The sequence below is a fragment of the Phycodurus eques genome, chromosome 4 (assembly GCF_024500275.1).
Source record: "Phycodurus eques isolate BA_2022a chromosome 4, UOR_Pequ_1.1, whole genome shotgun sequence".
Classification (NCBI taxonomy): domain Eukaryota; kingdom Metazoa; phylum Chordata; class Actinopteri; order Syngnathiformes; family Syngnathidae; genus Phycodurus; species Phycodurus eques.
The window spans coordinates 33,342,833-33,359,604 of NC_084528.1; the positions used below are offsets into that span (position 1 = coordinate 33,342,833).

At 46.9% G+C, this 16,772-nt stretch overlaps 1 protein-coding gene across 1 annotated transcript; it reads left to right on the forward strand.

Annotated features, from left to right (window-relative positions):
• Positions 1-49: 49 nt before the first annotated feature.
• On the forward strand, positions 50-16,749 carry snapc1b (small nuclear RNA activating complex, polypeptide 1b). The gene is made up of 10 exons (XM_061675426.1): positions 50-334; positions 1,257-1,413; positions 5,642-5,782; positions 6,936-7,040; positions 7,114-7,275; positions 7,349-7,402; positions 9,078-9,140; positions 9,271-9,406; positions 14,411-14,482; positions 14,560-16,749. Exons 1-10 carry the CDS (start codon positions 195-197, stop codon positions 14,580-14,582), a joined length of 1,053 nt encoding a protein of 350 aa, XP_061531410.1. The 5' UTR covers positions 50-194; the 3' UTR covers positions 14,583-16,749.
• Positions 16,750-16,772: the final 23 nt, after the last annotated feature.

Consider the following 16,772-nt stretch of genomic DNA (forward strand, 5'->3'; position numbering starts at 1 on the left):
CCTTGCTGACGAGAGTCGCCCGAAGATGACGTCAGACACAAAGGAGGCGTGCTTTTAGAGAACAATGTTTACAATCGTGAAGCCACAAAGCAGCAACTAGCTTAGTTATTAACAACAACGCATGTTTATATGTAGTTGTGTTTAGTGATTGACTATTAATTGACATTTCTACGCTGATTAATTCGCGTTGGAAGATGAATTCGTCCCGCCAGCGGAACGAACAAGTTCGTTCGGACTGCGAGGAGCTGCTTGCTCGCTTCCAACAAACCGACTCTGTGCGCTTTGAGAATTTCTCCAGAATATGGAGAGAAATGAAGTTCGGACAAATATTTTAGTAAGTTCACACGTAAACGCAGATGAAGCTTTTTTTTTTGCACAATTTAAGTGAGAGATTGACTGAAAATGAGTTGCCCCCTGCTCCAGTGTGTTCCACTAACAGTTGCACTGTGACGTAAATGCAGAGAACACATTTCGTGTGCATGCATGTTCATGCCAATAAAGATGATTCTTCTTCTTCTTTAACAAATACATTGGACTTGACGCCATTCGATGTAAATGGAAGATAATTCAAAATGCACTCTTATTAATGTAGGTATGTTAGTCAAACATTCCAAATAGACGTTACCATTGGATAGATGAGTGATACACGAATGAAATGAGGCCTAGTTTGAAAGAATCTGATAAGGATGAAAGATTGGATGTCGCAACTCGACCCAAATGTAAATCATGAGGAAATTTGGGACCGACGCCTTGGCTCTTTGGTCGAAAAATGCCCGCATGTTTTTTGTCAGTTGAGACGACTATGTGATGTTTAAACAGGCCATTTTCCCATTTTTCTCATTTTCCCGTCAAGCTGAGAGCAAGCGCGGCGTGAGATTTACACAGAAAACAAGAATAATAACAGTAAATCACAGACATATAGTTTTCTATCGTGTACCAATCCTATGAAAGTGGAACTGGAGGAATATTTTCATCTTTGTCAGAACCGCAGAAAATCTCAACTGAATTGAAAGACGAAAGAATGAGAAAATACGGTTTTGGTGTCTTTCCTCAGCCAAATCGAAATTGGGTAAATCTGCCACAGTGAAATGGAAAGAAATTGCCGTCCCTTTTTTCTCGATTTCGTAACATACCTAATTAATGCACGGAAAGGGAAATGTATCGGATCGATCCGCACAGCTGGGACGCAATAACAGATGTCATTTGTACCTGGAATGAAACGTAATGAATTCTTTTGCGTTTTTGTGGCGTCGCAGCGGCACAGCGGGCCGCGAGAAGCGGGCGTTCAGCCGCCTGGTGTTGGACGTTGCCTCCGTCTACTTCCTGCCCCCGTTCAGCTTCCAGATCCGAGTGGGAGGACTTTACCTGATCTACGGCCTCTACCACTGCCAGACCGCCTCGCCCCGCGTCGGGGTGAGTAGCGATCGTTCGCCGGCTTCCGCAGTTCGAACCACGGCCCTGCTGATGTGCACTTCTTACACGAACTGCATCGCTGCGAACAGATGAAAGCTCCTTGACAAACGGTTTAGTCAGCATTGCCATTAAGGCTTGGGACACACACAAGGATTTTTTTATTTCGATCTTAAGAGTTCGTTTATCTGTGACAGAGCCCACGCACGAAGGTCAGAAATCAGTTCTGATCGTTCTGCGTGTGGCGCGCTCTCGGGCCGGGCGATATATACGAGCTATAATTGGGAACGTCGCTTTAACGATCTGCAGTTTTACATTATCGAGTATTCGTACGGTCTCGGAAAGAAAGCAACCGAACGGGTGCGCGGACCGCATTGGAGGAAGCGCATAAAGTCCTCATTCGCCAAATCGGCCGACGTGATTCAGTGGCAAGCCAAATAAACTGTCGCTTTCAAACTTGTGGGCAACGGACCTCTATGGAACGCACGCAGCCTCCAGTTTGTTGTTGGCCAACCGGAAAACCACGTAGGCCGCCGACGTACGTGCTGGCTTCCCGAACGCGGACAGATTCAAAGCAAAACAAAGAGAACGAACCGTGCTGTTTCCATCGGATAGTCACCGGATGATTTATTTATTCGTTTTGGAGAGCATTTACAAAGAAAACCGTGCGCCGTCAAAGTCATCCCGACTGCCGGTGAGGCTAACGGAGGAGCCAGCGAGCATCGCTCAGTGACTGTTTTTTTTTTTTTTTTTGGTCAATGTCTTTCTGTCTCCAAAGCGTTCTGCGTCACTTGACCGTCCTGTCGTCGTAGTCGAGATGGCACCGACGACCGGAGACAAATTCCTCGTGTGTTTTTTGGACATACTTGGCAAATGAAGAGGATTCTCATTCTGATGAACCCTGTACTGTATTCCCATTCTCGGATGCTAAACTCGTCACCGGGAATTTGAAAAAAGATTCCGCGGTCATGACGTCAAATGTCATCGTTTTAAAATAATGTGTGCGCGCCCGCGAGTGTCATTTTTTCCCATTTCACTCGTCATAAGCAACACCTAAGTCATTTGGAAAGGTTTTAAAACTTTGTTATGAGGCTACTAAATCTAATTTCCCCCACGGGATGAATAAAGTATCATCCGGCCGTCCATCCACGACTTCCGCTAAAGAAAGAAAAAAAATCTGAAAACCCTCACCGAGTCATTTAGCAAACACGTACATCCATCCGTTTTCCTCCGCTTATCCGAGGTCGGGTCGCGGGGGCAGCGGCCTCAGCAGGGAAGCCCAGCCTTCCCTCTCCTCAGCCACTTCCTCCAGCTCTTCCGAGGGGATCCTGAGGCGTTCCTACCTTCTCGTCCACCGGGGTGAACCACAACGTACGGGCGCCGAGACGGGGGGGCGATAAGTATACCCGCACCTGCTCGGCGCCTCTCACCGTGGGCGACTCCGGAGTGGATTTTTTTGTGTGTGTGTACAAAATGACAAAAACAAGTAGACGTTGGCAAGACGTACTGTCAAGAACGCCATCAACTACATTTCTGTTGGATTTATCTTGCCCAACATTATAAAAAATAGACACAAAAGGAATGAAGACGCTGGTTTCTTTTTCTCATGAGGAGGGCGCATGGGAGATTGTTCAGATTACAGCCTCTCAACACGCTCTAAACAATCTCTCCCGTCGCTCCTGCATTTATTTGAAAATAGGGAGGTTTCTAAGTTTACAAGACATAACGTACTAAGCTACAAGACACAACACTCTAAGGGTAGGGTTTCAAGGTGAAAACATGGCACCTGCCACGTCCCGGCCACGTCCTTCTCTCAGATGATTCCTGCTGAGTCATCTTCTTGAAGGCGAGACATCTTTCTTTCTAAACATTGTCCATAATACTAATGCAAGCTAAGCAAATAAATGATAACTTCTACAATATATCTAACAATTTCTTTCTGTAGCGTTCTCGCCATATTTTTATGCCAGCGTGTGCGCTCGTGACAAACTTGTCTATTTGGTTTAAAATATTCAATTAGGGTTACATTTTGATGTCGTCTTGATTTTTGGACATTTGTTTACATTTTATGTTGACCAAAATCTGAATTAAAATACGATTGCGCCAAGCTGATTTGGCACAATCGCCACAACTTGAAGTAATTCATTGTTAAATATTGCCATCCAATATTCTTGTGCAGAGAAGACCATTCTTCTCCACCACCCACCTCGAATCCAGTCCTCCAAGACAAAAATCTCGCGTGATCAAACGTGAGCGAACGAAAACCGAGATTCAACATGGAAGAGGAGGCAATGACGCTGCTCTGGGCGCTCCGTTTCCCTGGGAAAATCCTGAAGGAAAAAGGAAGAGTCCCCGTCAAAAATCACGGAGACATCGTGAAAGCGAGCGAAAGGTGACTTGTCAAATGAAGCGCACGGCCGCAGTTTCTTTTGATGTAGGGCTTCCGGTTCGTCAGTCAGGTCGCTTCTCGATCGATTCGCGATGTCCAGACTCGTCGTCGTCGGCTTCCCCGCATACGGGAAGATTTTTGGTCTTAAATATGTTTGAACATTTTCGGTATTTAAGATTGTCGGCCCGACCCCTTTGTAATAATCGGGACGAGTTCCAAATCATCACACCTCAGACCACAGGGTCCTCTTATCGGATCTTCTAATAGGGTCCCCTCGTAGGATCGTCTTAGCAGACACAAGTAGGGTTGGGCGTCAAGAATGGAGAACCGATCGGAACCGGGACTAACGTTCCGGTTCTCCCGGAACGGTTCAAATTTCAACATTTCGGTTCCCAGTTTCGATGGGTACGGTCCACCCACCGCGAAGAAGTGGCGAAGACCAACGAAGAACGCACATACAGACGTGCTTGCGCCCAACGGCGGCGGTGGCGAACAAAAGTGTGTCTTAACTTTGCCCGAATGAATGACCAGTCGCCTCAGCGCGACACTTGGAATAAGGTGATATTGCGCAAAGGAGGCTTTCGGCATACGTAGCGTCTGACGGGCTCCGATCCTCAGCCTGCGCCGTCGGCTCTCGGTCCACCGGGTGAGTCAAACAACCAAATACGTCGATGCCGACGTCGAGCGAGCCGACAAGGTAAACGATGACAGAAACAAAAAGCTTGACGTTGGGCTAAAACGTCATCGGAGCAGCTTTACATCACGATGAATTGGGACCAAATTCACATAAATCGCTCCGATTCGAACGACGCCCAACCCTAACGCAAGCTAGTCTGGCGTTTGTCGTCGTCGGTTGGGAAGGCCAAATTGGGACCGAAACAGCCCGACGATCTTCATGCGTGGAGGAAGACGACACAAGTGGAAGATTTTCACATTGTTTTGCGAACGACAAGAACAGAGCCCGCCGGAAGGAGTTTGACCCGAGGTAGGTGCTTCCAAGCTGCAAATATTCTGCTGATGTTTCCTGCCATGGTTTGACAATAGACAAAAACAGGACACACTAACCATTGTGGATGCTCCCTTTTGTTTGTATTTTCGATTTTATGTGTGGGCACGCACGGTATGTGAATTAATAAAAAGAATAGGAGTTATGCATATTGGACGTCATGTCTTTTTTAAATGTAGTCATCAATTTAATCAATGAATTGTCTGGCTTAGCAATGAAGCGACATGAGCTCTCTTGGAAAGACCGTTCCAATGGAAGTTTGTTTTCCGTTCCCCCCCAAATTAGCCTCTCAGCTGCCGATGTCGCTCCTTCCCACGGACACACCTTTGTCACCGGTACATTTAACGGCTTCAGGGCTTCACACTCTCTCATTAATTCCACCGTCGAAGCACAGTAAACAATGTGCAAAAGAAACTTAACTACATCATACACTGAACATAAATGGCGACCAAACAAATGACTGCACATATCCAAACCAGGGAAACGAACGAGTCCAAATATTTGCAGAGGATCACAACAAACGTCTCGTACCTGCAGCTGCGTCGATAACCTTCTTCGATAACCGACGGGATGGCGCGGGTCAAAACCGGAAGTGCGCCAACTTACGATACCCTACTTCCTGTGTACTTTACGTAACCCGCAAGAATCGTTCCTAACGAAATACATATTTACAAAAATATATTCTTTTGCAAATGACTTGTTTACATGTACATAAAATCAACTGAGATCACTTTATGGCAGTTCAAGCTTAAAGGAAAAAAGTTGATGAAATTGTGTTTGTGGAAAAACAAGTGCGAGCTTGAACTTTTTCATTGCGAACTTGCGCGCGTGTGCAGATCCGCGTGGCGCTGAAGGACTGGGAGGACGTGCTGGGCTTCCAGAAGGACGCGCTCGGAGCTCAGCATCTGGACGCCGTCTTCGTCCTCCGTCGGCTACGCTTCCAAAAAGCCTTCCGCTTCACCGCCATGCCCCAAGTGGTGAGGCCGACCACACCCGCCGTTCCTCACCTCACTCCTCCTACCGCTCCTCCTTCTCCTCCTCCTGAACTTGAAGCGAATAACATTTCATATTCGGCGGCATAACCCTTCCTTGCAGTCACGGCATCCATCGAGCCTGCGACCCATTGACTTGACCGGACTGTTGCGTTCTTCGCTTGAAATGCTTTTCCAGGCCTTTACTGCAGCCTCTTTCAGCTCTTGTCTGTTTCTGGGGGTTTCTCCCGTCAGTCTCCTCTTCAGGAGGTCAAATGCATGCTCTATTGGGTTAAGGTCCGGTTCCAAAAAAAAGGTGCTCTCTTCTGGCCCCGTTTGACCGAAGTGACGTTCTGCCGCGTCGCTGCTGTCCCGAGATCTCCATCAAGATCTCCGGCGGACTTGACTTGCTTTGACTGTATTTGCGCCTTCTTGACCTTGTGTTGTCCTCCGCGAAGGTCGAAAAAAGGAAAAGGCCCCTTTTGACAAAGTAAGGAGTAGAAAGTACAAAAAACTGTTTTCAGATTCTGGGAGTAAAAGTAAACAGTTGTCAGAAAAATAAACCTGAAACTACCAAAAAGGGGAGTTTGTCATTTTAAAAAATGTGTCCTAGTTGTTAAAACTGTGGACGTGATAAATTTGACGTGGAAAAAAAACATATCGATCGAATCATTCAATCAAGATTTCAAGCGGTCGACTTGACTTGTCTCTGTTTGCCACTTTGACGTCATGTCGTCGTCGTCGTCGTCGTCGTCTGTGGAGACGAGCCTAATTTGACAAAGTAACAAATCGAAAGTACAGAGGGCCAACAATTAACTGATTAATCGGCAACTAATTAGTTATCAAATTAAAGTATTTTGGTTATTGATTAATCATTTTGAGATCCTGTTTAATTTAAAATTGTCCAAATTCTCTGAATTTCAGCCTCTCAACAGTAAATATTCTCGAAAATAATAGAATCAATTTGTGCATTTTCTGCACATGCAATTTCATCGATTAATCAAAATAGTAATGGACAGATGAATTGATTATTAAAATCATGTGTAGTTGCCGCCCAAGAAATATGTTTTTAAATGTTGGGAGTAAAAGTACAAATAAATCCTCCACAAACTTCACAGGTCCAGTAATCAAGTAATCAAGTATTTGTTTGTGCTCGCAGCTGACGTTCGAGCGGCGCGCCAAGGAGGCTCGTTCTCAGCTGGGCAACAAATTCGTGGCGAGGGCCTGCGGCCCTCAGGAGCTCCTCAACCGAGACGCCATGGAGGTGAGTGTTGCGCAGGAACGCCCGTCGCCCGCGTGGATTCTTTGTGTGACGCCGCCGCTCGCCACGTTCTCAGGAGCTGTCCAACGTCCACGAGCTTTACGGCCAGCTCAAGTCGTCCGTCTACTCGCCGGCGCGACGGGAGCGGCTGGGCGTCGACCTGACCCGCGAGAACTTGCCGGCGCGGCTGCAAGGGCACGTGGTCGGCTTCCACAGCTGGCAGAAGAGGGAGCGGCAGGTCGCTCGACTGGCGCGGGCGCTCTTTCCCGTTTCGCGGACGATATCTTGACGGTCGCCGTTTGTTTTGTCAGGAAGCGAGCGACGGCGACGAGGGCGTCAGCGAGGGAACGTCCGCGCGAGCGGAGGTGCGCAACGCGCCATCCCATAAAAACACCACAGCAAGCGCCGCGCACGAGCCGTCAGGCGCAACATTTTTTGCTTCGACCCGCTTCACAATAAAAAAATGACTTCAAGCTGTTTTTTGGCACTCCCAGCTGAAGTTTACTCCGAAACTATACAGAAACCAAATAGAATTACACCTGGTGCATTTCAACCAATCAACAAAAAAGGCCCGTTTAGCTTAATGCTACCAAACGATGCAAAACTTGCTAACATTAGCATCAATAGTCGCGGTTTTCGAAGACAAATGGTGGAGCAACACGTAGACAGATACTCACTCTTTATCCTCTGCGAAAAACAACCAATATTACAGCAACTTACGAAGTAGTAGTAGTAGTAGTAGTAGAAGAATTCTATTGTTCTTAGTTTGCGTCTGCATGACTGCGTTATAAGTACTGCCCCCCGGTGGCCAAGGCGGGCACAGCAGGAAGCGCAGCACAATGAGTTGGATCGCAGCATTAAATCCAGATGCGCAAACTCGTTCATGCTTAAAGTACAAGCTAATTGAAAAGCAAAAACTGGACCGGATGATTGTATTCGCCTTCATTTCCTTGGGGAACGACGATTTGAGATCGCCGTGTTTCATGTTCGGCCGTTTATTGAAGAGGACAAACAGTCAAACGCACAAATTCAAAATGACAACAGTGGATGACATCACTTAATTGGCCACACCCCTTAAAGGCACACACCAACACACAAATACTACTGTACCGACAATTATTACACTATAGAAGCATTTTTTTTCGATTCGTTCTGTGTTTGTTTGTTTTTACAATATATTGCTATTTTTTCATTCATGTTTTTTGACAAAATGTTTTCGTGTGTTTTAATGAGGAATAATGGCACTCCGTCATACAAACATACAGGAATGACACCATTGAATAGAATTAAAAAGCAGTAATCTGTTTTTGTCACACGTTTTCCTTCAATTGTACTGCTCCTTCTGGTGTGCCCACCTTGGCCACCTGGGGGCAGTATAACTGTTCATCGGTACGGCACTACTATTAGTGGTTCTTGGCGGAGGATAACGAAGCTATGACAGCGAGCTGCAATATGATTCATATTATGATCATATTATTCATATATGATTCCAATCATATTGCAGTGGGTTGTGTCATGCCCAGAACTCAAGTGGGATCAGACTCAGATTTACGTTACGAGACACACAAGGAATGTTGGAGCCGCTCAAGTCTGACAAAATATACATTTAGATATTCCCCCCAAAAAATGTGTGGCAATGGATTCCTAATGGAATACTGCATAATACTAATATCCATCCCTCCATTTTCTGAGCCGCTTCTCCTCACGCGGGTCGCGGGCGTGCCGGAGCCTATCCCGGCTGTCATCGGGCAGGAGGCGGGGCACGCCCTGAACCGGTTGCCAGCCAATCGCAGGGCACATACAAACAAACAACCGGTCGCACTCACATTCACACCTACGGGCAATTTAGAGTCTTCAATGAACCTCGCATGCATGTTTTTGGGATGTGGGAGGATACCGGAGGGCCCGGAGAAAAGGCCACGCAGGCACGGGGAGAACATGCAAACTTCACACTATAATGCTAATATAATTATGTTTATAATATAATAAAGTGTAATACTCATCCAAAATACTGTATTTGAGTATTTGACTTGTGTTCAGAGTTCCCGAAGAGCTCAACTCCTGTCATCCATCAAGTCCAAAGCGTACGGACAAGCAGCCGAGGTTTGTCATCGTCATCATCATCATCATCATCATCGGGATGACGTCATAACCCATCGACGGCGCCGCTATGTTCATTTGTTGAGATGTTAGAAGTTTTCCGTGGATGGCTAATGAAAACGTTTGTGTGAAGGCGTGCAAGTCTCGCCGCCATCGGCAAGTGGAAGTGGATGCCGGCGACTCGTCTGGCCCCGCCCCCCCGAAAGGACGCAGCACGTCCAGAAGAATTTCGCTCAAAGCGAGAACCCACGAGAACGTTCGCATCGCAGGTCAGTCACCCCCACTCCAGAAGCACTCGCCATACGTGAAGATGTGGCTTCTCGTGTTATACTCTCGTTTGACACCTCACGCTCACCTTAATCTCGTTGCAACCGTTTAAAACTCATTGAAACTTTTGAAATTGTTGTCGCTCCGGCGCCGCCGCGTGCGCGCCTCAAGCTTTTTATTTGTCACTCCCAGTTCAAGTTTATTGTGAAATTAACATGTAAAACAACAGACAATTAAACACTGGATACTTCAATACCAAAATATTCAACCACATAAAAAAAGTCAGCTAGCTTAATGCTAACATTTAATGCAAAACGCCATAGACGAGCTAACGGAAATGAGCACAAATATTCCAGTAATTCTAAACCTTCAAACTGCTACTGGACCACACACGGAGCAGCAACACATACAAAACGTAACTCCACGTTTTGATTTGCCTTGAGATACCAGTCAAATCAGAGCACTCATATTTCAAATCATCTTTCCCCATTCAAATGAATGAAAATACCATTAATCTGTTTCAGCCGCCCCAAAAATAACAAAAATGGTTGTCGATGGATGTGAAGATGAAAAGGAAAAATAAGCACGACATAATATTGTACTTTATAAAATCATCCTGTAATGACATCATTAAATAAGAATTAAAAAGTATTTGTCACACTGCATCAATGAAATGCTGCTCCTTCTGTTGTGCCTGCCTCGGCCACCTGGCGGCAGTGTAAGACACACAGACAGATCGACTGTTCATTGAGGCATTATTATGATGAGTGGGATTCATTATATATATTTATATATATATATATATATATATATGGCTATGTATATATGGCATGGCTCCGACGGTGGGGGAAGATGCCGGTCCGACGTGGCAGGCCCAAACGTATTGTGAGGGTCTGCTGGGAACGTCTGGCGGAATCCCCTGTCAGAAGGAGTTTCAACTCCCACCTCCGCCAGAACTTTGCTCATGTTCCGGGGGCATTGAGTCCGAGTGGACCATGTCGACTATCTCTGGGGTTGAGGTCACCGAGGTGGTTCAAAAGCTCCTCGGTGGCAAGGCCCCGGGGGTGGATGAGATTCGCCCCGAGTTCCTAAAGACTCTGGATGTTGTGAGGCTGTCCTGGTTGACACGCCTCTGCGTGGACATCGGGGACAGTGCCTCTGGATTGGCAGACTGGGGTCGTCGTCCCCCTTTTTAAAAAGGGGGAATCACACTCCTCAGCTTTCCTGGTAAAGTCTATTCAGAGGTGGTGGAGAGGAGGGTCCGTCGGGAAGTTGATTCTCAGGTTCAGGAGGAGCAGTGTGGTTTTCGTCCTGGCCGTGGAACAGTGGACCAGCTCTACACCCTCGGCAGGGTCCTCGAGGGTGCATGGGAGTTCGCCCAACCCGTCTACATGTGTTTCATGGACGTTCCCGGTGAGGGCTGGACTCCGCCAAGGCTGCCCTTTGTCACTGATTCTGTTCATAACTTTTACGTACAGAATTTCTAGGCGCAGCCGAGGCGTAGAGGGGGTCCGGTTCGGTGGCCTCAGTATTGCATCTCTGCTTTTTGCAGATGATGTGGTTCTGTTAGCTTCATCAAGCCGTGATCTCTAATTCTCACTGGAGCGGTTCGCAGCCGAGTGTGAAGCTGCTGGGATGAGAATGAGCACCTCCAAATATGAGACCGTGGTCCTCAGTCGGAAAAGGGTGGCGTGCCCTCTCCGGGTCGGGGATGAGATCCTGCCCCACGTGGAGGAGTTCAAGTATCTTGGGTCTTGTTCACGAGTGAGGGAAGAATGGAACGGGAGATCGACAGGCGGATCGGCGCGGCGTCCGCAGTGATGCGGACTTTGTATCGGTCCGTTGTGGTAAAGAAGGAGCTAAGCCGGAACGTGAAGCTCTCGATTTACCGGTCGATCTATGTTCCTACCCTCACCTATGGTCACGAGCTGTGGGTCGAAAGAACGAGATCCCGGATACGAGCGGCCGAAATGAGTTTCCTCCGCAGGGTGTCCGGGCTCTCCCTAAGAGATAGGGCTAGAAGCTCGGTCATCCGGGAGGATCTCAGAGTAGAGTCGCTGCTCCTCCACATCGAGAGGAGCCAGATGAGGTGGCTGGGACATCTGATTCGGATGCCTCCCGGACGCCTCCCCGGTGAGGTGTTCCGGGCACGTCCGACCGGGAGGAGACCCCGGGGACGACCCGGGACACGCCGGAGAGACTACGTCTTTTGGCTGGCCCGGGAACGCCTCGGGATCCCCCCGGAAGAGCTGGATGAAGTGGCTTGGGAGAGGGAAGTCTGGGCGTCCCTGCTAAAGCTACTGCCCCCGCGACCCGACCTCGGATTAGCGGTAGAAAATGGATGGATGGATGGATGAAGTTAGCACCCATTATTTCTGTCATGTTGTCATGTTGCTTTGACCTGACTGATTAGAATCCACGATGTGACGAGAGCAGTGATTTCCAACCTCTACGGAGCCAAGGAACATATTTTACAATTGAAAAATCTCACGGCACACCAACAAACAAAAATGTCACAAAAGGTGGATACATTAATTACTGTATGTACTTCCTGCCATCTAATAAAAGACCATTTATCATTTGTTCTGTCTGTCACGATCCCTCACTGGCATAAATAGATAAACGACGATACAATATTTATTGTAAATATTATTTTTGGAGCAATTAAGTACATACAATAAATGAACAGGTCATTTAAATAGACACATTCCTCCATCTTGTGACCGGAACGGTGATCGGTTATGGTTTGTTTTCAACTCGCTGATCGGCCCCAAAAATCCTGATCGTGTAAAGCCTAGTATTTAGTCGAAGCCCCTTTTGAGCTCATACAGCCGCGAGTCTTTTTCGGAATGATGCAACACGTTTTTCACACCTGGATTTGGGGATCCTCTGCCGTTCCTCCTTGCAGATCCTCTCCAGTTCTGTCAGGTTGGATGGTGAATGCTGGTGCGCATCCATTTTCAGGTCTCTCCAGAGATGCTCAATTGGGTTGAAGTCCGGGCTCTGGCTGGGCCATACAAGAACAGTCACAGAGTTGTTCTGAAGTCACTCCTTGGTTATTTTAGCTGTGTGCTGAGGGTCATTGTCTTGTTGGAAGGTGAACCTTCGGCCAAGTCTGAGGTCCTGAGCACTGTGGAGAAGGTTTTCGTCCAGGATATCCCTGTACATAGTCGCATTCATCGCTCCTTCGATTTCAACCGGTCGTCCTGTCCCTGCGGCTGAAAAACAACCCACGGCGTGATGTTGCCACCGCCGTGCTTCACTGTTGGGACTGGATTGGACAGGTGATGAGCAGTGCCTGGTTTTCTCCACACGTGCCGCTTCGAATGAAGGCCAACAATTTCGATCTTGGTCTCATCAGACCAGACAATCTTATTTCTCGCATCTTGGAGTCCTTCAGGTGTTTCTTAGCCAACTCCATGCGGGCTTTCGTGCGTCTCGCACCGAGGAGAGGCTTCCTTCCGTCGGGCCACTCTGCCATAAAGCCCCGACGGGTGGAGGGGTGCAGTGAAGGTTGACTTTCCAGAAGAAAAGCCACAGTGATCTTTAGGTTCTTCTCGACCTCTCTTGACCTCTCTCACCAAGCCTCTTCTCCCCCGATTCGCTCCGTTTGGCCGGACGGCCAGCTCTCGGAAGGGTTCCGGTCGTCCCGAACGTCTTCCGTTTCAGGATTATGGAGGCCACTGTGCTCTTAGGAACCTGAAGTGCAGCAGAAATATTTTTGTAACCTTGGCCAGACCCGTGCCTTGCCAAAATTCTGTCTCTGAGCTCTTCAGGCAGTTCCTTTGACCTCCTGATTCTCATTTGCTCTGACATGCACTGTGAGCTGGAAGGTCTTCTATAGACAGGGGGTGTGGCTTTACTCATCAAGTCCAATCAGTATCATCAAACACAGCTGGACTCCAATGAAGGTGTAGAACATCTCAAGGATGATCAGAAGAAATGGACAGCACCCGAGTTCAATATAGGAGTGTCACAGCAAAGGGTCTGAATACTTCTGGCTGTGTAATATTTCAGTTGTTCTTTTCTAATAAATCTGCAAAAATGTCAACAATTCAGTTCTTTTTCTGTCAATATGGGGTGCTGTGTGTACATTTAATGAGGGAAAAAAATGAAGTTAAATGATTTTAGCAAATGACTGCAATAAAACAAAGTGAGAAAAATTGAAGGGGGTCTGAATACTTTCCGTAGCCACTGTATATGGGATGAATGGGAGCACATTTGTATCGTCGGTCTAAATGTTGGTGCTGCACCGTTTGTTTCCAATCCGTTGTTTCAAGGGTTCAACGTAGATGCTAACTAGCGTGAGGAATAAGCTGATTTGATAAAAGGGGTGTCTAAGCCAATGATGTCACGGGCCACATCGTAGTTCGGACTTCTCTCGGAGTGCCGTCATGAATGTGAACGTATATAAACGAATGTCCGGTACTTACATATACACGACAAATAGATGGATAACTAGTTTTGAAATCAGAAGCCTATTCAAAACGGATTTTGCATCCATCCGTCCATTTGCCATACCGCTTATGCTCACTCCGGTCGCGGGCGTGCTGGCGCCGAGCCCAGCTGACAAACAACCCTCCGCACCTAAGGGCAATTCGGAGTTGTCAGTTAACCTGTCGTGCGTGTTTTTGGGGTACTGAAAACCAAGTACCCGGAGAAAACCCACGCAGGCACGGGGAGAACATGCAAACTCCACACAGGCGAGGCCGGGATTTGAACCCGGGCCCTCAGAAACTGCGAGGCAGATGTGCTTACCGTGCTGCCACATATTTTCCAATTATTCTTAAGGCAGATTGACAAGAACAATAGCAAAATATCGCAGTGTGATTACAAGGGAAGACAATTTGCAATATGGATATTTCCGCAAAGTTGAAGTTGACGCATCTGATTGCTTCCGTGGACCACACAAAATGATGTACATGAACTGTTTGTTTATAACAAGCTATGATGATGATCAAATAAAGATGATTCTGATTCTGATTCTGATGATGATTGCTTTTAAGGTGAAATGTGGAAAGAGGCCACCACGGCCACTAGCATCAATCGTCTCACCGCCGTGGAACGTGGCCCTGAAGGTATCGTCGTCAGCGTCATCGGTGTCATCATCGTCATCGGCATCACATTCTCTGATGCTTTTTCTTTGTCTTTTCAGCCAAAAAAGAAGAAAGATCGTGAAGTGACCCGCAGACTTTGCTGAGCAATATTTTTCTGTTGCTTTTCCTGAGTGTCGAGCAGCGTTCATGAAGGCAAACACACTCAACATTGACATGCAGTTTCATGGTGCAACTTTGGAAGAAAATGGCGGCCGCCTTCCTGAGGCTTTTTTCGCTGCCAGCAAGTTTTTCTGATTGTCATGTTTTCTATGTTGTGCAGCAGTACATGACACGTTTTATTGTTGTTTGGAATTGAAAATCCTCAAAATCTGCAGACATTCAAGTGAAATCATTCGTATTATTATCTGACTGAAGTCAAATTGAATCTTTTATTTGTGCTCGACATGTTTGGGTGCTCAGTGGCCATGTTTGGTTTTTAAAAGGGACAAATGGAACGGCTCATTCGGAGATGTGATTACCCAAAACATTGATTTCAAAGTTGTATATGAAAGTTGTGCAATTGTTTATTTTAACCATAAAACTATTGTATTATGTATAATTAGTATAATTCTCGTCACACAATTTATTTAAAACATTTTAATGAACTGGATGTCAAATTGTTCAATTTACTTTTTCAATAACATTTCATCAATTCCCCTTTTATACTAATAATTACATTTTAACTCACCAATTTCAAGCCCCAAACCCCCCAAAAAAGTGGGGAACGGATTCTTCAAGGAAGGATTATCAGGCGCTTGATTGGGTAAACGCTCGCTAGGCCGGATTAAAGATCATCCAGTAGAAGTTTTAAGTCGGACTTCTGATACAGTGTTGTTTCGTTCAAAAGAACAAATCTTTTCAGTAAACGTAGCGAACTGAATTAGTTTATGAAATGATTTCGTTCTTTGCGCTCTCCCGCCGTTAGCCAGCCCGCTCGGACCGGAAACGGAAGCGTTCTGTGCGGTCTCGACGCGTCAAGAGACGCGCAGTCGGTGCGGCGCGGCGGAGAAGGTCCGGTCAATTTTCAAAATAAAACACATTGACACGCGAATTGCAGTACAACAGAAATGAAATAAATTGGTCATTGCTTCTCTGCGGCCCGGTAACAAATGCCTCACGGCCCGGTACCGGTCCGCGGGCCGGTGGTTGGGGACAACTGCGGTAGACCACCTCAATATGAACTCCTGCCCGATGATAGCTGGCATAGGCTCCGGCACGCCCGCGACCCGCGTGAGGAGAAGCGGCTCGGAAAATGGATGGATGGATGAAATTTGCCTGATTTCTTGGCTTTTTCGTTTTGGGCCAGGCCCATGTCCACCTGCACCCGATGCCAGCTTCAAGCTGTGCCACGTGGGTAGCATCCGCCTCTTTAAGCGCTCTCGTTCTGGAAAACAATTGACTACAATCGTTGTCTGTTTCACTATTACCGACTTCAAAGGCTAATCCCAAATGCATCCTCCAGCAAAATATGAATTACAATCTTTTTCTGTTTTTTATTGGCCATTTCTGAATTTGAAGTTAGCTCATTCTGTGTTGTGACATAATCCCTAAAATCGCTCCGTCGCTTAATACATCTAACTTTAACATCCGTCAATTAATTCGAGAAATGTACTTAATACAAGATTCACTAGCGGATCGACTCTTGTCGCCGACGTTACGTGCGCTTCGCCGTTCCGCAACCGGGGCCGCGACCCGCAGCGCCTCGACGCGGCGCGACAAATACGACACGGGCCGATCCGATGAGCAAAAACGTTGCTTAAACGTAAGAGGGTGTCTGCTCCGGAGGCGGGTGGAGTAGCCAAATCTTGGACTCCAGGAAGAGTACTCTTACTTGACAGTAAATGTGACTCAAGTCAAAGTCAAAAGTAGTCCTCCCAAAAAGTACACAGTGGAATAATTACTCAAGCACTGAGTAAATAGGGAGTAACTTCAGACTTTTTTTAACCACTGCATGAACATCAATAAAATAAAATAAAAAATACAAAATAAAATTTACAAATTCTGATATTGCTGTGTGTGTGTGTGTGTTGCACAGACAAAACTACAATATCTGCAATTTACTGCACGGGGGTTTTCTCAAGTTAGAAGTGGGCTGGAATCACCACGTTTGGACAGACAGTGCCAGACAAATACTGCAATATATGAAAGCTGTTGTTTTTGTTCGACTAAATGTGAACAAGACTTTGCGTTCAGGGTAACGACGACCTTCCCGACATGGCCGCCACTGAGGCACACAGCGGGGCCGGCTTATCTCGTGTGAATACCTCTGCCC

Bases quoted from the DNA above. Each gene is read 5' to 3' on its own strand.
- snapc1b (XM_061675426.1), top strand. From the start codon at position 195: ATGAATTCGTCCCGCCAGCGGAACGAACAAGTTCGTTCGGACTGCGAG. The intron at 7,276-7,348 runs GTCGCTCGACTG...TTGTTTTGTCAG, and splicing joins GGCAGAAGAGGGAGCGGCAG to GAAGCGAGCGACGGCGACGA. The intron at 14,483-14,559 runs GTATCGTCGTCA...TTGTCTTTTCAG, and splicing joins CGTGGAACGTGGCCCTGAAG to CCAAAAAAGAAGAAAGATCG.